Source organism: Alosa pseudoharengus, unplaced genomic scaffold, assembly GCF_046254945.1.
Source record: "Alosa pseudoharengus isolate Yale_2024_CS ecotype anadromous, Long Island Sound unplaced genomic scaffold, YU_APseudo_1.1 YU_APseudo_1.1_scf_1, whole genome shotgun sequence".
NCBI classification, from domain to species: Eukaryota; Metazoa; Chordata; class Actinopteri; order Clupeiformes; family Clupeidae; genus Alosa; species Alosa pseudoharengus.
The window spans coordinates 27,650,720-27,675,025 of record NW_027468564.1 but is presented as its reverse complement, the minus strand read 5'-3'; the positions used below and the strand labels follow the sequence as shown (position 1 = coordinate 27,675,025).

The 24,306-nt window shown below is 41.0% G+C and overlaps 1 protein-coding gene across 1 annotated transcript in view; it reads right to left on the bottom strand.

Annotated features, from left to right (window-relative positions):
* slc25a10b (solute carrier family 25 member 10b) overlaps positions 1-24,306 on the bottom strand; it is a 33,512-nt gene that overhangs the window by 3,899 nt on the left and 5,307 nt on the right. Inside the window, exons 2-10 of the mRNA XM_076286018.1 lie at positions 9,738-9,857; positions 6,452-6,566; positions 4,329-4,377; positions 4,136-4,177; positions 3,846-3,889; positions 3,501-3,571; positions 1,350-1,442; positions 1,078-1,155; positions 796-852 (exon numbers count right to left, since the gene is read on the bottom strand). Coding sequence (XP_076142133.1) covers positions 796-852; positions 1,078-1,155; positions 1,350-1,442; positions 3,501-3,571; positions 3,846-3,889; positions 4,136-4,177; positions 4,329-4,377; positions 6,452-6,566; positions 9,738-9,857 — 669 coding nt within the window. The remainder of the gene's footprint in view (positions 1-795; positions 853-1,077; positions 1,156-1,349; positions 1,443-3,500; positions 3,572-3,845; positions 3,890-4,135; positions 4,178-4,328; positions 4,378-6,451; positions 6,567-9,737; positions 9,858-24,306) is intronic.

Here is a 24,306-nt window from a genome sequence, read left to right as displayed (position 1 = left end):
TTTCTGCTTGTTTTGCCTTTAAATGGATTGCTCACAGAAATTAAATCCCAAAAGGCACACACTACATAAATAAACAAACAACAAAAATGCAGTGCTTTTCAGGCTCAATGTTATTTTGATTTATTCTAAAACCTCATGGCAGGACCCATAACGGAAGCTGTGCAGTACATTGACAAGAATCCACTATAAAATCTACACGCAGCTGTAAATGTTTAAAGTAACTGACTGAACTATGAGCAGATGGAAACGACTCTAGTCTGTTACATTAAGATAGAAATGGGACATAATTTCTGAAAAGTAAAACTCAACTCAAGTAAACATAAAAAAAGCTATCCTCCGAGAAGACAAACAAGCAAAATTAAACCCAAAACTGACTCCTCTAAGTGTGTGACTCGTAGATAAGGCTACAGTTTGTGATTGGCTGTGAACTCAATGAACCACATAAAGAGTTTCAAAATGAGGGATTCTAAACTCTACATGCACCCAACTATTAAGAAAAAGGGTAAATAAACACAAGAGGAACTAAAACAGAAGCATGGGATTAGTGTGACGTCTGTGTGTGTGTGTGTGTGTGTGTGTGTGTGTGTGTGTGTGTGTGTGTGTGTGTGTGTGTGTGTGTGTGTGTGTGTGTGTGTGTGTGTGTGTGTAAATGTGTGTACACATGAGAGTTTACTTGTCTGTGTGCGTGTATGTGTGCCTGTCTTGTTTATTGTATGAATGAATGTGTGTGTGTGTGTGTGTGTGTGTGTGTGTGTGTGTGTGTGTGTGTGTGTGTGTGAATGGTATTTTAATTACCTTATAAAATCCTAATGGTCCCAGTTTGGCTGTGTCCTTCAAGCAATGCATCACCCCCTGAGACAGCAAACAACAGAGAGAGAGAGTTATGTTTCAATATGGCTTAACAATGTTTTGTTTTAGCTAATGTAGTCCATGATGCTCCACCAAATGTCATCGCTAGTAGTCTTTACAGAGCAGCACAACATGTATAAAGTGTAGAGAACATGTAGAGAACATGTGGAGTGTGAGAGAGAGAGAGGGAGAGAGATAGAGAGAGGTAGATGGAGGAGTGTGACTGACCGAATATTCTCCTTTAGAGTTCATCAGCCTGGTCTTCATCACGTCCAGTGGCTGACAGAGGAATGTAGCACAGCCACCCTACACAGAGAGAGAGAGAGAGAGAGAGAGAGAGAGAGAATGAGAGAGAAATGAAAAGTAGATGAAATAATAAAAAAAAAACACATCAATTTTGTCTCCTTCATAAACTTGGTAAAATATATCATAATTGATTACGAGAACATTCCATGGGTGAATTCTAGAATATGACGCTGACACAAGTAGTGGTCACTCACAGCGATGAAGCTGGAAAGGAAATGGGTGAGGATGTTGTCTCCTAGGATACCAGTGCCCAGGACCAGCTGCTTGGCCTGGTCATAGCAGGCCAGCTACAAGGGGAAGAGGAGAAGGGTCACCAGAAATCACTCAAGCTTCTTATGGGACATTCCAATAGGCAGTTAAATGGATGGTCTGGTGTACTCACAACCTTTGGTTTGGGAGCAAACTGACGTTAATCGGAGGAGTTTTGAGTTAGATCGTTGTTTGTATTAGCAGTAAAATGTATCATAGCCTGTAGCCGCAGGCATTGAGCCACGTCAAAATAAATTGCTATATTAAAACCACTGTCAAGACTCAACATAGCCTTACAGTTCAGTGGTAGTGTGGAGAGGGTCCCTACAGACAAATCGACATATTGTAAAATCTCCTCTGATTAACGTAATTTTGCTTCCAAACGAAAGTTTGAATTCATTATCGTTCATACATTGACCCTAGGTCAAGTACACATGACCATCCCTTTAAGAAAACATGTTAACATCCTAACAGGATCTGAGCGAGCGACTGTCAATGTTATCTGTCTACTATTGCGTCATATTTCTCATTCACAATAGCACAGCAATGCGAGCGACAGAAAGAAAATAGAAACAGGGCGTCCGACAAAAGTTCTTTCAAAACGTTGCGTTGCATCGCGCTGCTCGAGCTGCTTGCAGTCAGTACACTCCAATTGAAAACAATGTAATGTAATGTAATTAAACTGCTTTTATCGCTTAACGTTCGGTAAGGACACACAGTACTATTACAAACACATCAGACCATCTTACTATCACAAACACATCACCCCACATTAACTATCACAAATGCATCAGACCATCTTCGCATCAGACTATCTTACGATCACAAACCCATCAGACCATCTTGCGATTGCAATCACATCACCCCACATTAACTATCACAAATGCATCAGACCACATTACCATAGCAAACCCAACAGACCATCTGACTATTACAAAACCATCAGCTTATCTTACTATCAAAAACACATCAGCCCATCTTGCTGTTACAAACATATCAACCCATTATATATTTACAAACATATCAACCCATTATATATTTACAAACATATCAACCCATTATATATTTACAAACATATCAACCCATTATATATTTACAAACATATCACGTCATCTTGGCATGCTGCTTTCACATTAACTGGCATGTTTCGGTGTTTACAGAGACACTCGACTACATGAATCCATGGACTTCCTCTGTTCTAGGAGAGAGGCCGCACTATGCATATATACTTTTATTTGATAAAAGTAAAAATGCATAGTGACATTTGATAAAAGTATAAATGCATCGAAGAAAAGTATATATGCAAAGTGTGGCCTCTCTCCTACTTTACGTATTCTAACTATCCAGGCCAGCACTCTTAAAGGAACCATATGTAAGATTGTGGCCAAAACTGGTACTGCAATCACTTTCAAAATACTGAAGAGTGGTGTATCCCCTCCCCCTCCCCCCTGACTCGAGGTTGCCAACGCGGATGGCGAAACACTACTGACTTCGTGATTAGTAGATAGGTGGAGGGTGGCGCATCAGGCCAAAACACAACATGACATGACAAAACACAACATCAACAACAGTTGAGGGCTGCAACTTCACTTTTTAAAAGACAATATCCTGGCTGGACTACTGTTGTCAGTGATATAAGTATTTGAAATGAACATGATTTCTTAATGTCTAGTGACATATCAGGGCCATTTTATGATTAATTGAAATATTTTTCATACATACGGTTCCTTTAAAGTTTAAAAGTATACACATTGAGTGAAGCCTGCTCCTATCCTCACTTACTTCCTCTGAGAGAGAGAGAGTCTGTAGACATGTACTGACACGTCTGCACTATGTTATCCGTGGGTCTGTGGTGTTCCACCCAGCCATTACAATCAATAAGTTCATGCTTGTATCCAGGCCTGAGGCTATAGCCGTGAATGACATTTACCTGGCAACATACAACCTTTGAGGAGATCCCTAATTGTGCCAAAGCACACATCTCATTTAAAAAAGAGTAAACAACATCGATTTGGCAACACATGAATGTTTTTTCTGCTGGTGGAAAACTTTCCCACGGTGCAACAGTCTTTTCACAGAAGGCTTTGCTGTCTCACCTGCCCGACGGTGACCAGAGCTCCTCTGCTCGAGGCCATGGTGGCTCCGGAAAACAGCCTCCTCACACCCTCTGGTGATTTTATACACACACACACACACACACACACACACACAGGGAGAGAAAAAGAGAGAGAGAGAGAGAGAGAGAGAGAGAGAGAGAGAGAGAGAGAGAGAGAGAGAGAGTTGGTAGCCATCAAGATTTTTTTCCTAAGTAAAGTAGGCCTGCCAATCGTAGCTCTTTAATTATTAGTTTGTGAGCATGCCTCAGGCAATAAACACATAAACACATATACACACAGACAAACACAGGGGCAAAAGTACCCATGACACCATGAGAAGCTCACCTTCCCTGAACACCCTGTAAAGTCCATCTAGTGCATGTTTATAGCTGAAACACAGAAAGCCTGCAGTTAGCATGTTGCTAAGAGGAATTAGATGTACAATAATTAAAGTACCCAACTAGAGAACGTCAACTGAAGAAAGCCATGGAGGTCTCTCTTAATAAGATAACAGACAGGTAACAGATAACAGACCAACAAATAGTGACAGACAGGCTGTAACACAAACATGAACAACAGGAAAAGACAGGAGAGGAGGACCAATAACAGACAGACAGACAGACAGACAGACTCACTTTCTCCTCAGCTCTGGAGGAAGCTTCACATCATTCTGCATTCTGTGGAGACAAATCAACCAGACCTTTACAGAGGGGTGTGTGCATATGAGAGTAGGAGACTTTTGTGTGTGTGTGTTTGTGTGTGTGTGTGTGTTTGTGTGTTTGTGTGTGTGTGTGTGTGTGCGCGTGTACGATTTGTATTGACACACACCTCACATTCACCATATCAGCAGGAGTCCCAATGAAGCCTCCAGTAAAGCCTGAGGAAAGATAAAAAGAGAGTACATACTTGTGAGTGTGAGTGTGTGTGTGTGTGTGTGTGTGTGTGTGTGTGTGTGTGTGCGTGCGTATTTGTGTGTGCATTTGTGTCTTTGTGTACATGCATGCATGTGTGTGCGTGCATGTGAACGTGCGTGTGTGTGTGTGTGTGTGTGTATGTGTTAGTGTGCGTATTTGTGTGTGCATGTGTGTCTTTGTGTACATGCATGCATGTGTGTGCGTGCATTAGGGGTGGGCGATATGGCCTAAAATTCATATTGCGGTATAATTTGGGACACAGACGGTAAACAGTATATATTGCGGTATAATTTGGTGTGTGAATTTCAATATAGGTCTAGCAGGTTCTTGCATAAAATAGTCAAGATTGTTACTTATTTAAAAATGTATTGGCTATAAAAATGATCAAAGTTTTATTTAGCCTATTCACTGCAGTAGACCGGCATCACTGTATGAAACATTACAAAAACATGAAACATGACATATTACATAGAACTGTAAATCATCTGATCATCTAATATTTACAGATATCTAGGCTATATATAACATTTATTTTATATTTGGCCTGTTATAAAATCATGTATTGAACAATTTAACCACAGCTCAGCTTTAAGAAACTCAAATAGCCTAGATGCATGCTTAGCATTTTGTGATCATTAGGCTAACGATACTTTCACAAACTCAGTCAGCTGTCCTCTGATTTACCAATATTTAGGCGATATTTGTAACATTTATTTTGTATTTGGCCCGTTATGAAATCATGTGGAACAATTTAAACACATTGTAAAACTTAAAGCCCAAATTTGGAGACATCCATGCATGTCGAAATGTACTGCAAATTCAAAACTGGATTACTCTGGAACGGCTAACTGTACAGGGGACTGCTTTACACCTTTGTGTTCGGTAAGGTCTGCTGTTTATTTTGATATGAGGTTTGTCGTGTGTTAAAAGAAGGGTTTGTGAAGTATTCCACCGAGATGAATGGGTTGGGAGATCATGGGACGCAAAACCTTCAGTAGAATGTATGATTAAATTGAATTATATTATTTACTTTTCTCGCGAACCGTTCAACTAAGCAATTATCGGGTAACATCGTTTAAAAGCTGAGAAAAAGCTCTTTCATGTGATACTTGTGATGTTTGTGTGATGAATAGGCTACTTCGCGAGTAGTTCAACTGAGATGAATGGAATTTGGACGCACCTTCTTTCTTGCGCTGTCACTTTCTCCACTGCGTAAAATACTCAATTAATTTGCGCTGTGAATGCTTAGATTATTTTGACAGGCCACACAGGCTAAATAAAAATCGCTATTAGTAGGACGCAAAGCAGAATATTGAAAGAAGGGGGCACCAAGGCCACCGTGGCCTGTAAACCTCTGATTTTCAAAGGGGCCTCACGGCCAACGCAAGAGGCAACGACGTGGCCGCCGTGAAATTCCTACGCTGTTTGGGGGTTTATGTCTGTATTTCTCCTAACTTACAAGTCTAAAGTTAGCGTCTTTATCGTGACATGTTTCCCTTTTAGTTCTCCCTCGTGTGTGGTCCTTTTTGTGTGGGGGGCTGCGTCCACCCCTGTATGTGTAGCGTGTGTGTGTAGCTTGACCTGCTCCGTGTGTATTGTGTTCTGGGTCTGTGTCCCTGCTCTCGTTCTCAGCTAATAAACCTTTTGATTGGACAACTGTCTGTGTCGCTATCAAATCGTTACAATACCTTCACCGCTCGCAGCCATTTTTCCACACCTGTGGCCTCCTCGTGGTTGCTACCGGTCCCGGCAGGCCAAGCGTGTTGCAATTTGATGACATAATGACCTATCGCAATATGCCGGTATAACAAAAATCTCTATCGTTGGCCAAATTTTTATCGCATACCGCTTATACCGAATATCGCCCTAGCGTGCATGTGAACATGCGTGTGTGTGTGTGTGTGTGTGTGTGTGTGTATGTGTTAGTGTGCGTATTTGTGTGTGCATGTGTCTTTGTGTACATGCATGCATGTGTGTGCGTGCATGTGAACGTGCGTGTGTGTGTGTGTGTGTGTGTGTGTGTGTGTGTGAACACACCTCCGAAGGCTCCCAGCAGGACCTTCTGGTAGAATGGCATGGGGCCCTGAGAGCCACTGCCAATTATATCCCTCACTGTCTCATAGATGGCAAACCGCGTCAGAGAGTACGACATCTACAGAGAGGTGGAGAGAGAAAGGGAGAGAGAGAAAGGGAGAGAGAGAGAGGGGGAGAGAGAGAGAGAGAGAGGGGGCAGAGAGAGAGAGATAGAGAGATTTAAAGTGATAAAGAGATAAAAAGTCAGAACATATAGTCTCAGTTGAAGCTGAAAACAATTTGATGACATCAAAAAAGTGACTATAAATAAGTACTGCACAATTAATTTGAAATAAAAAAAATCGCATTTTGAACTAATGCTCATTGCAAAGGCTGCAATTAAATTTCTGCAATTACATCAAAGCTTGCAACTCCCAATAATCTGTATTGTAAAATCTATGATTTCTATATTCATGTCATCTTCCTTGTATGAACACAGAAGCTCACAGGAGTGCTTCATTGCTCATTGCTCAAAGTAACTTATAACAACATTTAGAATGCTTGACTTTCAAAAATTATATTGCAAATCAAAATCACAATATTTGCCAGAAAAAATGCCATTACATGTCTTCCTTAAATCGTTCAGACCCTATTATAATTGAAGAAAGACAGAGGGCTATATGTTAACGATCTGAAACAGAAGTGTCTTTGCTCAAAACGCAAGTCACTTTGTGGGCGGATCTTGGGCGCTGATGCTATTTTACCGGCGGGATATTTGACTGTTGCGCCCGACGCAAATCTAAAATGGGGTGGTCTGAAGTAGCTACATTAATCATGGGTGTGGTCTGGGCGTAACATGCAATAAACCAATCAGGGCGTCATCTCACATTCCCTTTAACAACAGGCACGCTTGTGCCATAGCTGATTGCTATTATGGTGGCGTATTTGCCAGGCGCAGCCAGGAGCGTTCACAGCGCTATAATTTTACTGTTCAGTTAGGAACGGTCAGCTATTGATTTTTCCTCTTGTAATGTGGAAAATGTAATACAGAATTGTCACAAAGACATACTTTCCGATGTTTTGGGATCACTCTTTGGGATCACTGAATCACGAGATTATGAATGCATGGTGATATTTTTGCTATGTACAATGTAATCTAACATTACCTCTCTATAGACAATGCATATCTTCTGTCAGTTAATCTCTTCTCTCCCGTGCTGACGCTGGGGCATTTGGGTTAAATGGCATCGGCATGCAATTCAACATAACGTCTCCTTAAATCATCTAATATTTCCTAATTTATGTCATCAACACATCCGTGATTCATGAAAGCTAGATTTATGCCTATTTTTTCACATCTTAATGGACACCACACTGATTTCCCTCGAGTGGTAATATTTTTCTTTGAAATTATGTATGGTTTACAGAAATGGGAACTACGTTGTATAGATGAGTGGAGCGAAGTGTGCGTTGCGCAGCACAGGCGGCCTGTGAGAAACAGTTTCCAAGTTGACCTAACTTTCAACTCTGCACAGTATATCCGATTAACTGCATGACAGTAGGCTATTTACAATATTTTCTGTTAAACACTTTATCATCAACTTAATGCACGCACAACATTCGTTTGAGCAGGAGAGAGAATAACAATGAATGGGTGCAGCAACTACAGAAATTGTAGCCATACTTGCTGCTTTCATGTACTATTTGCTGGTTAACAGCACATAAAAGCTGATTTAAGCTAATTCACTAACTCAAGACTTTAAGGCCATCATGGATATAAAACGTTTTTTGAAAATAACGAAAGGATGGAGGGAACATAACAAAGCTTGGAGTTATTTTAGATGAGCTACAACAAGGTAGGCAAAATTGTGGTGCTTAAAACCTTAGCGCAGCTGGAATAATGCTTAGGCTGATGTTAAAGTGCACGCGATGTTTAAAGCCATACACAACGGTAAATTGGAACAAAACTAAAGGTAACTTTAGCCTTTATAGGGCTGTATAAAGTTGTCCAAATTAATAGGTCATAATTAGGCGTTGTTGTTGTAAAGATATTGCATGTAGATGTTGTACTATATAGGCTACTACTACATTTTTTAGGTCACCAATGCACAAACAAAACTGGGAAATGGACAAATATTATCAAGGCTTTGCATGTTTCCATCTGTGCACGGGGGTGTCTGTAGATTGGTGTGCAACGCATTAATTCATGCAGGCCTGTGGTCATGCATGCGCCCTTAAAATAGCATCTGCATTTGCGCCACAGACTTTAGACCAGGGAGTTCCTGGTCTGTGGCGGAATTGTTTTCTGAAACTGCAAAATATCAACAGTGAACGTTTGCGCCGGAACACGCCCCGTCTTTTCGCTGAACCGCCCCGGTGGGCGCAATCGAATTCCCTAATTTACAGGCACGTACCTGTGGAGGGAAAATTCCAATATGCGCTGACTGCAAAATAGGAAAGACAAAAGCGCGAGTATACAAAGTCAATTGCGCTGGGACGCACGATAGAGCACATACAGTTTTTGCAATGACCCGAAGTTGTGAACTGTGTGAACTCCATTTTCAACCACTAGAGGGAGATAAAGTGCCATTTACATGAAGAGTCGCAGGATTCCATGCAGGATTCCATGCAGTCATTCTGATCCTGAGACTTTTTGCAGAGAGGGTTAGGGAATAGGTGACTACGGAACGGAGCTACACTGGACTTTAACCTTGCAGTGGAACCTGATCTGAGACCAGCTCAGCACATGTGTCTGCACATTTACAAGTGTTTCAGACTTCACCTGGTACAGTGCAGGTCTCTACGTGTTAGATCAGGTAACTAATTGATTCCACTGAGAGTGGTGCCTGGGCACAGAAAATATGCAGAGTCAGTGTGTGTGTGCATGTACATGCATGTGTGTATGTATGTGTGTATGTGTGCGTGTGTGTGTGTGTGTGTGTGTGTGTGTGAGAGAGAGAGAGTGAGTGAGTGTGTCTGTTTGTGTTTGTCTGCATGAGTGCATGAGTGCATGTGCGTGAGTGTGTGTGTGTGTGTGTGTGTGCACAGTCAGGAGCATGTTAGAGTTAGTGCTGACGGTTGCTTTTATTAAAGTGGTTTTTCAAGGTCTGCCCCACTGTCCAGCGGCTCACTGTCCTGCTGCTGTGATTACACAGTAACTGGAGTCGGACTACAGACTACGCACACGGACAGAGATGAGAACAGAGAGATAAAACAACACGGTTTAAAGTGCAGAGTCCAGAAGTTCTATGGTGTCCATTGTCCACACACACACACACACACACACACACACACACACACACACACTCACTTGTCTGCACAGGGAGGCACTGAGTCCGTTGTAGAGGGCCAAGAAACCGTCGTTCTTCACCACGTGCATCGCCATGCCGACCATCTTCATCTTCACCTCCTGTTGTGTCTGCAGGTGCACCTGAGGGATGCAACATCACTATCATCATCAACACCATCATCATCATCATCATCATCACCGTCATCACCATCCTCATCATCAGCAATATTATCAACTCCATTCAGCATCATCATCAACACCATCATCATCAACACTATCACCATCACTGTCATCGTCATCATCATCATCAACACCATCATCAGCACCATCATCATCATCATCACCAGCATAATTATGCAATCATTATTATCATTATCATCACTGTTGGCAACGCCTTCACATTTAACTCCACACATTATTTAACATTCGCAACAGTGACAAACAGTATATTCCTATTCTGTTTTTACAGTAAAGAATTCAAACTATCAAACTATTATTAGGCTAGTGACAATGGCCCCACATTTTTGAGATACCCCTACCGGAGGTAGAACTAAACGCAACAATGATTTTCCTCATCTCTAAGGTCTCCCATATATGAAATGGATTCTTAGCTAAAAATATTTTACTGCTAAGATTGTTAAATTAACATATATTGTTATACACCCCAAAACCAAAAAAGGACTAAAATATAGCCTGTCCGTATGGGAGTTAAGGCATATAAACTAGTGCAGATCAATCACACAAGCTCTGAGAGCTTTGAAACTTGGAATGTTTATAGTCAGGAAGTTGCTTTACCTACTAGAAAAGACTGGATGTGAATATCTTGATGTATGGAATGAATAGAGACATGTTAACATACACCTAAAATAAGCGGACATGCAAAAAATGAATATCTATGCAGAATGTTTTCATTTACTTTGTAGCTGCTTTACCAGGGATTATCATAGCAACACATATGATGGCTTATGGGAAAGGTGGGGTTGTACTGAATCCAACAATACCAAATATGTAAATATAGTATGACAAGTTAGGGTGTTCTGTCACTCAATGTATGAGGTGTCCAAAATGAAAGAAAACAGAACACTAGCAAAATACAGTCTCAAGTCCAAATCAGTAGTGAGAAGAATGTTGATAAATTCATTGTTACTGCAAGGCAAGTGCTGATCTATATTTACATTTAATAATGAAATACAGATCCAATTGAATCAGGTTAACACTGGAATGGAACACCTTTATTAAAATATTTACATTCACTTGAATTTTGTTTTGGTCAAGTCATTACTGAATAATGGAAAATAATATTGTTAGCTTTTGTCTGTCCAGACCAGCAGTGGACAGTAGAGCCTACACTGCTTACTTCACCCCTAAGTAGCTAAACAGTTAGTTATAGAAACTACGTTCCCTAGCTAAGAAAGTACTTAGCCCTCTGACTAATGTTGCATGTGTAATTCAACTTGATTTGCATTTTAATGAAAATTCTGAAATTTTTCCTTTTCACTAGTCTCTTGAATTATACTGAGAATGTCTTACAGACATTGGATCCAAAGCTTGTGGGAAACATTTTGAAAAGGGCAAGAAAAAAGATCCCTATGTCCAAAACCCCACAGTAAGGCCTTCAACGCATACTTACCCTTGCTCAGCAGAGAGAGAGATGGTGATGTCCATAAAACTCTGGCTCCATATACAGATGATATTTTCTCCAAAATCAAAGTTTCGTATCATGTATCATGTATAGCAGTGTTTCCCAAAGTCTGGGTCGGTCGCAGGAGATTTTATTTGGGTCGCCAGCACAATTTATGTTGTGTTATAGGCCTAACTGATACCATTTGTCATTTGATACCAGGAAAACTAACAGTTTTCTATTAGGATGTAGATTGTTAACTACAGTCACGGTTTTGTCATAAAAGCTCATGAAACTGGCGCATGAAACTGGGGGACGAACGCATCGCAGAGGGGGTGCCAACATATATCTACCTCTCAAAATGAAACCGTTCTGTGGGGCGCCTGCCATGTACCTCACAGTTGCAAACTGCAAGGGACATGAATCCGCCTATTTGCACGAACATTAATAGATACCAGCTCCTCAACTTTACCGATTAAAATCTAGTGACCGTGCTGTCAACTAAAGCAGACATCCATAGACCGGACATAAGGCCATTCAATTTGCATAGTTTCGATTGCAGATGCAATCTTTAAAGTTAATAGCAACCTCCTCACATTCTTATTTCTTATTTAAAATGCACAACAGTGCATTATAGTCTACAATTTAAATGGGCATTTTAAACACTATTCCTCTTGTTTTCTACCTCGCTAACTCCAAAGTAAAAAGGCGCATTCATCCGGCTATTGCGCAAATGCCTCTTGTTCTGATATAACGACTATACAATATAATATAATACAACAATACAAAATAACAACTTGAGTTATTCGCTGTTTACATTGGAATTGACGTCCACAGTGTTATGGACCCATTTGTCTGCAACGCAACGTATAGCCTACAACATTCTTTTTTAGAAATACAGGAACAGCTTACTATGCTGACGAATGACGACTGCGCAACATGCGAGAATTTTCCCTACTCTCGGATGCGCATTAAAACTTATCTTTTCAGTAGTCATTTCCAACTTTTCACGCTGATGGTGCTCAACATGCAACACAACCGTGTTCAAAGCAGGGATCCTATAGCAATGTATGGTTGGGGGAGGCATAGAAAAGTTGGAGAACCTGTGGCCTAAAACAATATTGGTGGTTGCAGGGTAGATTTGAAGTGAAATGGGTCGCAATGGTCTGTCATTTTTAAAAAGTGGGTCGCCAGAAAAAAAGTTTGGGAAACACTGATGTATAGCGAACTACTGCAGTAAGACAAAAATCAGTGAGCAGCAGCAAGTTGCAAATGTTGAGAGTGAGAGCACATCTGCACCAAGAAGACTGAGTAGGGCTGATACAACATAATTTCAAATGCGGAGATTGTTTCATTTGTGGGAAGGCCAGCTCTAAACCAGAACCTCTAACAGCAATTTCAATTGGAACAGTCGCAAGTACCAGAGACAAGGTCCCTCGGGCAGCTTCTGAAAGGCTTGTAGATGTACATCTTCAAATTCTTTCATGCCCAGATCTTTTTGCATGATACCAAATACCATAAAATGCCTTGCACACTACATATCTAAATGAAATATAGCAGAAGCCATAGAAAAGAATGAAAAAAGCAGACCAATGTCTATAACAAAGCCTTTATTAAGCTCACTGAAGACATTGATAAAACAATATTGTCCAAAGGTATGAAAGTGAGGACTCAACTCCTTGACTGATAGCTAAGAGAACATACTAAAGACCATTGCTGAGCAAGGTGTGTCAACACAAGAAATATAGATCAAGGACAGTGGTGTCTATACATCCCAACTGTTCTCACTTGAGTTGCTGAACATGGAATTGTTGATGCAGCCATCGACAACTTTTACCAAAATGAAGACACCCTGGATGGGAAGTGTACAACTCATGCTATGACGTCTGTTGTGTTCCGAAGAGGCCAAGTCTCCACAGCAGATAAATGCCTAGCTCAGGTTCAGAGGTCCCTCACCACCTTAAACACGATTGATAGGAATGGATGGAGATAAACTTTACAGGTACATTTTGTCCATTCTTTTACACTTCACATCCAGGGTGTCTTCATTTTGGTCAAAGTTGCTGATGGCTGCATCACAAATTCCATGTTCAGCAACTCCAGTGGGGCCAGTTGGGATGTAGACACCACTCTCTGTCCTTGATATCTGGTCTGCTGCAAAAGATGTGAGAAGTGCCTAACTTTTGTATAGGAAACACAGTGTCCCATTGCACTGAGCTCATTGATGACTGTCTTATACTACCAAACTCATGATGTATCAAAATGGGAAGTCCCAGTGTGATTGGCGTATGGATGTGACAGCTCTGTTCAATGAGATCATGACAAATTAACACACAGATTCTCCTTTGAAGCTGGGTCATCACCACATGTTTGGTCATTTCTGTGGGCATGTTAATCAACACACCAGTTCACAAAGTCATACAGGATGTTGGGTACATACTTGCTGCATTGGAAACATAATAGACAGTCACTGCTGACATATTACTCACTGTAATGCTCTACCTGATCCATGCTTTTCCTCAATATGTCTGCAGCCCTGTGTAATATTTGGATTTCGGAAAGACTCTGACTTGTCTGTGGAAGCGTAGTCTCAGTCTACTGTTATTTCTGTGAGTTTAGCAGCTTCCCTCAGTGCACAATATGGTCATACTATCTGAGCAGATCAGATCTGACTGTCTTGGACGTGGAACAAATGCAAGCCTGTCTTTGTAATGCTGTATCAGCTTTTCCTTTAGTTTCCAGGATCTATATTTCTTGTGTTGAACTATAGACACACCTTCTTGCTCAGCAATTAGTATGTTGTCATAGCTTTCAGTCAAAGAATTGAGATCTCACTTTTATATCTTTGGACAATACTGTTTTATCAATGTCTTCAGTGAGCTTAATAAACGCTTTGTTATAGACATTGTTTTTTTTTTTTTATTCTTTTCTATGGCTGCTGTTATATTTCGTTTAGAGATGTAGTGTGCAAGGCACATTTTATGGTATTTGGCATCATATGCAAAGAGATCTGGGCATGAAAGAATTTGAATACATCTTTTGTACAGCCTTTCAGAAGCTGCCCGAAGGACCTTGTCTCTGGTACTGGGGACAGCCGTGGCCTACTGGTTAGGGGTTCGGGCTTGTAACCGAAGAGTTACCGGTTCGATCCTCAACCCAGAAGGGAAAAAGGCGGGGGAAGTGGTTGAGCACTGCTCTCCCATGCCCACATCGTTAGGCAAACTTGAGCAAGGCACCTAACCCCTCACTGCTCCCCGAGCGCCACTGTAATAAGGCAGCTAACTGCTACGGGTTAGTGTGTGCTTCACCTAATTGTGTTCACTGTGTGCTCTGTGTGTTCACTAATTCACGGATGGGATAAATGCAGAGACCAAATTCCTTGTAAATACTTGGCCTTAATTTACATTGCCCCTGTACCAGTCAGAGGTTCTGATCTAGAGCTGGCCTTCCCACAAATGAAACAATCTCTCAGTATTTGAAACTCTCAGTATTTGATACTCAGCCTTCTTGGTGCAGATGTGCTCTCACTCTCAACATTTGCAACTTGCTGCTTACTGATTTTTGTCTGACTGCAGTAGTTCACTCTACATGATACATGATATGCAACTTTGATTTTGGAGGAAATATCATCTGTATATGGAGCCAGAGTTTTATGGACATCACCATCTCTCTCTCTGCTGAGCAAGGGTAAAGTATGCGTTCTACTGTGGGGTTTTGAACATAGGGATCTTTTTTCTTGCCCTTTTCAAAATGTTTCCCACAAATGATACAAAGCTTTGGATTCAATGCCTGTAAGACATTCTCCATAATTCAAAAGACTAGTGAAAAGTAAAAATGATATACATTTCAGAATTTTCATCGAAATGCAAATCAAGTTGAATTACATATGAAACATTGGTCAGAGGGCTAAGTACTTTCTTAGCTAGGTAAAGTAGTTTCTACAACTAACTGTTTAGCTACTTAGGGGTGAAGTAAGCAGTGTAGGCTCTACTGTCCAAACAAAATTCAAGTGAATATAAATATTTTAATAAAGGTGTTCCATTCCAATGTTAACCTGATTCAATTGGATCTGTGTTTCATATGAATTGTTTAATACTGGGACATATGAAATGTATCATTATTAAATGTAAATATAGAGCAGCACTTACCTTATGTAACTTACCTTGCAGTAACAATGAATGTTAACATTCTCCTCACCACTGATAATGTGATTTGGACTTGAGACTGTATTTTGCTAGTGTTCCGTTTTCTTTCATTTTGGACACCTCATACATTGAGTGACAAAACACCCTGATTCGTCATACTATATTTACATATTTGGTATTGTTGGATTCATACAACCCCACCTTTCCCATAAGCCATCATATGTGTTGCTATGATAATCCCTGGTAAAGCAGCTACAAAGTAAATGAAAACATTCTGCATAGATATAAATTTTTTGCATGTCCGCTTATTTTAGGTGTATGTTTACATGTCTCTATTCATTCCATACATCAAGATATTCACATCCAGTCTATTCTAGTAGGTAAAGCAACTTCCTGACTATAAACATGCCAAGTTTCAAAGCTCTCAGAGCTTGTGTGATTGATCTGCACTAATTTATATGCCTTAACTCCAATACGGACAGGCTATATTTTAGTTCTTTTTTGGTTTTGGGGTGTATAACAATATCTGTTAATTTAACAATCTTAGCAGTAAAATATTTTTTTAGCTAAGAATCCATTTCATATATGGGAGACCTTAGAGATGAGGAAAAACATTGTTGGGTTTAGTTCTACCTCCGGTAGGGGTATCTCAAAAACTAAAGCCCTTTCTGACCATTTGTCACTAGCCTATATGGTGATTATTTCATCATTGTCGCTGAAAAACACATTTTATTTCCTTTGGTTCATCTGCAAGAGAGTTGAACTGTCATGGAGGTCCTCTAGTCCAGTGTTTCCCAAAGTCTGGGTCGCGACCCATGGGTGGGTCGCAGGAGATTTTATTTGGGTCGCCAGCACAATTTATGTTGTGTTATAGGCCTAACTGATACCATTTGTCATTTGATACCAGGAAAGCTAACAGTTTTCTATTAGGATGTAGTTTGTTAACTACCACAGTTACGGTTTTGTCATAAAAGCTCATGAAACTGGCGCATGAAACTGGGGGACGAACGCATCGCAGAGGGGGTGCCAGAGCATGGAGCATATCTACCTCTCAAAATGAAACCGTTCTGTGGGGTGCCTGCCATGTACCTTGCAGTTGCAAACGACATGAATCCGCCTATTTGCACGAACATTAACAGATACCAGCTCCTCAACTTTACCAATTAAAATCTAGTGACCATGCTGTCAACTAAAGCAGACATCCATAGACCGGACATAAGGCCATTCAATTTGCATGTAGATAGTTTCGATTGTAGATGCAATCTTTTAGCAACCTCCTCACATTCTTATTTCTGATTTAAAATTCACAATTTAAAATTCTCTACAATTTGAATGGACATTTTAAACACTATTCCTCTCGTTTTCTACCTTGCTAACTCCAAAGTAAAGGCGCATTCTTCCGGCTATTGCGCAAAAGCCTCTTGTTCTGATATAACGACTATACAATATAATATAATACAACAATACAATATAAAGACTTGAGTTATTTGCTGTTTACATCGGAATTGACGTCCACAGTGTTATGGACCCATTTGTCTGCAACGCAACGTAGCCTACAATTTTTAGAAATACAGGAACAGCTTACTATGCTGACGAATGACGACTGCGCAACATGCGAGAATTTCCCCAATCTTTTCAGTAGTCATTTCCAACTTTTCACGCTGATGGTGCTCAAAATGCAACACAACCGTGTTCAAAGCAGGATCTATCTATCTAGATCCTAGGCTATAGCAATGTATGGTTGGGGAAGGCATAGAAAAGTTGGAGAACCTGTGGCCTAAAACAATATTGGTGGTTGCAGGGTAGATTTGAAGTGAAATGGGTCGCGATGGTCTGTCATTTTTAAAAAGTGGGTCCCCAGAAAAAAAGTTTGGGAAACACTGCTCTAGTCATTCTCATCAGCGCACTTTAACACAATGGACCGCAACAGTGTGGAATATATAACAGTGGTCACGTACACACACACACACACACACACACACACTTGTGACATGGAAAACTCTCTCTCACAAACACACATACACCCCCACACACACACATGCACACAATTGTGACGTGGAACACATATACACACACACACACACACACACACACACACACACACACACACACACACACACACACACTTGTGACATGGAAAACTCTCTCTCACACACACACATACACCCCCACACACACACATGCACACAATTGTGACGTGGAACACACACACACACACACACACACACACACACACACACACACACACTCGAAGAGTCGGGGCACATGTGCACTGTCTTCTTTGCCGCATGAGGACCTTCTGCCAAGTGTTGCTTTTATTACTCTGCTGACCTGCCGTGAATGAAAACCCCTCTCTCCCCCGAGACACACACACACACACACACACACACACACACTTCAGTGACTATTTGTCATGTGGATTAATGTCATGCAGCTCTATATAGGAGACTCCCTCCTCCACTCCTCCACTTTCTACATAAATTACTGTGTACACACTCATATATGCAAATATGAATACACTACAATTCCCATGTCAGAAGGACCCTGTGGTGGCCGTTAACATGCCCGATAGCATTCCACTAATCTCTGAGAGGCCAGCCGGCTCACCCAACCGGTCATTCCTCCCCTTCAAACACCAGCTCTCCATTTATGTCAGCATAACAGACTCTTTGTGTAAGTGTAGAAGGTATGAGGATATAGAGGAGTAGAAATTGCCATCGAGATGCTTTTGTTGAAAATAAGTTTGGTCCCATAAAAGAGTAGCCTACCAGGTAAACAGCATTTTACATAATATTGAGATGGCACTATTTAAATGTCTAGAGATATCTAGAGGTATGCATTGTATGTCAATGGCCATATGGCTGTACAGAACCATCAGATACAATGCAAAATGCCCCCCCTCCCCTCCCTATGTGGTCACCTTATCTATAGACCTGGGCTGCCTTCCAGAAGCACCCGTGACAGAATCACATGGATCTCTCTTCACCTGTGTCATTCATTCACTTGTTCATTCATTTGTTCATTCATTCATTCTCTCTCTCTCTCTGCCCTTCTCTTTCAGCTCTTTACTTTTGTCTCTTTTGATCAAGCAGAGGCATTTATGAAAATGAATGTTTGTGCTCCTGTATATTCATTTATTATTTTCTCTCCACATCTCTCTCTCTCTCTCCCTCCCTCGTTTAAGTATGTTTTCACCATGTACACATATTCATTCATTCATTCATTCATTCATTCTCTCTCTGTTTTCTCTGTGTGTATCTCTCATTCTCTCTTGTATATTTACTCCATAGCCTCAGCTAGGGGGAGACGTCATGGTTTTGGTCATTTGGACATATAGTACATGTGGCCCTTCCTTTACCAAGCTTTCCAACAACTTCACTGAATCACTGCCTTTAGGTTTGGTCAACAGCTTCACTGAATCACTGCCTATAGCTTTGGTCAACAGCTTCACTGAATCACTGCCTATAGCTTTGGTCAGGGACTTCACTGAATCAATGCCTATAGCTTTGGTCAGGAACTTCACTGAATCACTGCCTATAGCTTTGGTCAACAGCTTGTAGGAGTGAGCTGTTTTCTTTTTGTGATTGTTTTCTACAGTGATTTCCTGCATATTAGCCACATTGTGTATAAGCCGCAGGCCTCAGATGTGTCTCCGCTATACACAATGTGGCTATGTATTAACCTCATAGCTGAAGAAATGTTGCAAAATCGATGTGTTTTATGCACTGTCCTGCGGCTTATACACAATGTGGCTATGTATTAACCTCATAGCTGAAGAAATGTTGCAAAATCGATGTGTTTTATGCACTGTCCTGCGGCTTATACACAATGTGGCTATGTATTAACCTCATAGCTGAAGAAATGTTGCAAAATCGATGTGTTTTATGCACTGTCCTGCGGCTTATACACAATGTGGCCATGTATTAACCTCATAGCTGAAGAAATGTTGCAAAATCGATGTGTTTTATGCACTGTCCTGCGGCTTATACACAATGTGCTATGTATTAACCTCATAGCTGAAGAAATGTTGCAAAATCGATGTGTTTTATGCACTGTCCTGCGTCTTATACACAATGTGGCTATGTATTAACCTCATAGCTGAAGAAATGTTGCAAAATCAATGTGTTTTATGCACTGTCCTGCGCAGTGACGGACTGGGATTAAAAAACGGCCCTGGCATTTTCACCAATCAGTGCACGTGCCCGCAACACACAGATATAACTTCACGGACATAACACGTTTGTAGCCCCATTGGTGATGAACTCTAACTTTAATATGCATAAAGACTGAACCAAGAACATGGATATATCAATGCACAACTCCAAAAATGTCTTCGCCAAAAATGACAAAATACGATGTTAATGCAAATGAACGGCAAACTCTGAAATATAGCCTGAAATGAGATGTTATTATCATTGAGACAACAGGGGTACAAAAAATTCCGATTGTAGCTTACGGCAGCCGACTATTTAGGTCAAGTTTATATTGTTGTGGACGGCCACCAAGCGTCTTCTGCCCCACGGCTGCGCGCGAATGTAGTTTTGTTGGTAAACGGGAAACCCATGTATAGATCATAAGAGCAGCCGCTCCACAAATGTGTCTTAATGAACATCATGCAGTTAACAAATTGCGAAAAAGCTTACTCTTCTCCGCAACCCTGTCTATCACGTCATCAGCATCCAAGTTCATTAGGACCTCTTTCTCTGTAGCCATCAGCATAAAGGCCTCCAAATTATCCTGTGACAATCGTATCCTTAGGCGATTCTTGATTAATTTAAGAGTGGAAAAACTCTGTTTGCATGCCACTTGAGTACATGACAGTGTTAGTAGGAATTCATATGCTAACCATATAGTTGTAGGCACAGGTAAAGAGGTTTAACTGCTGGAGAGGGAAATAGCAACAGATTGCACAATTCTTGCAGGTAGCACATTTCTTGCTCACCAGGTTTATTTCTGTATCTTCCTATATCTCCGGGGCATCATCAAAGTCCGACGCTTTGACTGTATATTCGTTTAGAGGAGACTTTTTCAGACTGTCCCAGTGCTTGGCGAGATGTGTCAATTCCGACTGTAGATTTTCAACCGTAGCACCTTCACTGAATTTAAGCAGACATTCTCTTGTGTTTGGAAGTGCATTTGGGGGCAGTTTATTAGCTTTTATAAGGGGAAAATTCAGAGGATCAAGGCATGCTAGATCGGCATACAATTCCCTGTGCTGAAGGAAGTAGACGCATTCGGTTTTGAAATTCCCAGAAGTCATTGCTTCATGTAGCCTAACTTTTGTAAACCAATAATAAAATAAAAGATACAGGCATATTTATTGTATTCCAATTTCAAACAATGCACGTTTTAATCATTTGATTGAATAAGGTTACAAAAGAATGTAGACTGATGTAGGCCTAAATATTAAGGGTCACCATGACTGTAGTATACAGACGTATATCTGGTATAAATACTGATCAGTTAGCCTACTCACTACGAAGGAGGAAAATGGAGTTAAAGATAAATGGCTGATTCGAAGCCATTTAACACTATTGATGCTTGATACTGGATCGAGAAATAATGTGAAACCGATGAATGGGCCGCGCAGCTCCGTGATTGGCCGGCCCAAACGGCCCACGAGAAGCCGCGGCCCTTCTGGCATCTGCCCAAATGCCAGACCGTCCAGTCCGTCACTGGTCCTGCGGCTTATACACAATGTGGCTATGTATTAACCTCATAGCTGAAGAAATGTTGCAAAATCGATGTATAAACTGCGGCTAATAGTTGGGAAATTGCGGTACTGTGCTTGTTAGTTAAACGTTGCTGTAAGCAATGCTAAGCGATTCCTAAACCGAAACAACTATTTTTAACATTCTGCGAATATCTCTCTGCTCCACGGTCCATTAGCTTTACATTCTCTGAGTCCACTATAAAAACAATAAACTTCATATACACAGCTGTGAAATGGAAACAAACGTGGACTGTCCTTGTTTATTATTATGGCCTGCGTTCCCTGTGAAGACATGCAGAGTTGAGGGGGAGAGCTATGAGGCAGGATCAGTGGGTTAGCGAGGTCACTTCAGGTTTCACCCCGGATTTTCAGTGACACAAAGCTAATATATTGGTACACAACATGAGAATTATACAGCAAAGCTACAATATAATTAACTAGGGCTGTCAAATTAACTGATTAATTTCGATTAATTAATTTGAGAAAAAATAACTGATTAAAAAAAAATAACGCAGATTAATCGATTTTGTATGACCTTTGACCCGAGCCATTGTAGTCAGTAACCATTAGACTGTAAAATGAAGGAGAGAGAAGAAAATGTGCTGCCTAGATAATTGATTGGAACATTTACTTTTCAAAAACGGCTTGATGGTGTTGATAAAAATAAAGTGTTGATTAAAATAAAGTCCTCTGCAATATATGTGATAAAAAAAACTTATTTCCGAAGCACTTTTGAATTTATTTCCTCAGCATATTAGGTCATATCATAGAATATTATGGCCATTATTAAAATAATAATAAAAGAGTTTTTGAACTTTAATGTCACTAAAATACTTAATTAACAATAACAATAATTAACAGATAACAGCGTCAGATCAATCACCCTTTGGATGATGTTCACATTCCTTAATGATAATTTGGGGGAGGACAATGGGAACCATGAAAGGTGAGTTCTAGGGTCGTTGGGAGGGGACCTTGGGAGAGGGCAGGTGGCCTTGCTGTAAATTCTTTCAGGGGGCCAGAACCTCTTAACCTGACTCTCGCCAGATAAATTCCGTTCCGCCTAGCTCCACTCATCCATCTGGGACCAATCCATTGGAGTGTTGCTTCAGAAGGCTGGGCCTAATCAAAAAATGCTTGCATATGATTGAATAAGCCACTTGTCCGTCATCTATTGACGTGCTACTTCAACCACTCACATCAAAGCCAACCCGTGACACTGATAACAGTCTCACAGTTGCTTCTACGCTATGTCACATCTATGAAACTCCTGCTCTGCGTCCTGATTGGCTGTACCATAAAATCTGGTGCAGAAATCACTCTAAATGGAAGAGGTCCCAGATTGATGTGAGTGAAGCTAGGCGGAGCTAAACGAAATTCATCTGGCGAGAGTCAGGTTAAGAACCTCTGTCACTGATACACACACTATAGACATTTAATGACATCACAGATATGGTACAACATGCACAGTTTAAACCAGGGGCACGTTTCCAAAAAACATAGTTAACCTGTTAGCAACTTAGTTGGTTGCCAATGGGAAATTGCATCGCAACCAACAAAGTTAGCAACTATGGTTGACCCAGTATGACCTATAATGACCTCTTGCAGTTTAAAGCAGTATGACCTATAATGACCTCTTGCAGTTTAAAGCAGTATTTCTATAATGACCTCTTGCAGTTTAAAGCAGTGTGTCTATACTGACCACTTACAGTCAGACTGGAGGCCCATGTAACCCTTTGGGAATTGCTAGGGTCTCTCTATGGTCAAACTGTCAGTGGGCCTACTTACCTACTGGGCCCTTAAGATCTCCGGCCACCTGGGCCTGTGTCCAGAAATCATTCGTTTTAATCATTTCTTTTTTTGAGGCTGCATGAGACTTGTGCCTCGGGCTCCCCCTTGGCAAGCCATAACATACAATATTTATCTTTGTACTGCATGCAAGTCTGTGTATAAGGCTCTATATTTATATAATGCATACTACTATACTTTATCTCTATACTGTATGCAAGTCTGTGTATAAGGCTCTATATTTATATAATGCATACTACTATACTTTATCTCTATACTGTATGCAAGTCTGTGTATAAGGCTCTATATTTATATAATGCATACTACTATACTTTATCTCTATACTGTAAGTCTGTGTACAAGGCTCTATATATATATAATGCATACTACTATACTTTATCTCTGCACTGTAAGTCTGTGTTTAAGGCTCTTTTTCTGTATACTGCTATTCTTGCCAGAACCAGACTGATTGGCCACTATCCCCCACTGACCTCCCAGCCACAACGTGTGACTGACAGCCCCGTGTAGAGGTTGACCATGACCACTGCACATGTCCAGCCCGGCGCCCAAGTTGAACAGAGGCCAAATAAGCGGAGACACATCTGAGCCTGCTGCATATTACAACATGACAGACGAGCTGTCACGACACACACGGAGGACTTTTAGTGTGTGTGTGTGTGTGTGCGTGTGTGTGTGTGTGTGTGTGTGTGTGTGTGTGTGTGTGTGTGTCTGTGTGTGTGTGTGTGTCTGTGTGTGCGTGTGCGTGTGTCTGTGTGTGCGTCTGTGTGTGTGTGTGTGTGTCTGTCTGTGTGTGTGTGTCTGTGTGTGTGTATGTGTCTGTGTGTGTGTGTGTGTGTGTGTGTGTGTTTGACTGAGTGAGTAAGAGAGGGAGTGAGAGAGATAGGAGAGAGAGAGAGAGAGTTGAGCATGTGTGTGTGTGGGGGGTGTGTGTCTGTGTGTTTAACTGAATAAGAGAGAGAGAGAGAGAGAGAGAGAGAGAGAGAGAGAGAGAGAGAGATAGGGTTGAGCATGTGTGTGTGTGTGTGTGTGTGGGGTGTGTGTCTGTGTGTTTAACTGAGTGAGTAAGAGAGAGAGATAGGAGAGAGAGAGAGAGAGAGAGAGAGCGAGAGAGAGAGTTGAGCATGTGTGTGTGTGCGTGTGTGTGTGTGTGTGTGTGTGTGTGTGTGTGTGTGTGTGTGTGTGTGTGTGTGTTTGGGTGTTACTATGCCCTACTCCAACCTTGTCCAGACAAGCACTAACTGGACGTCCCTCTATTCATTTTAATTCATGGCGACTTTTCTCCCTCTGGTTGGAAGATTGTTG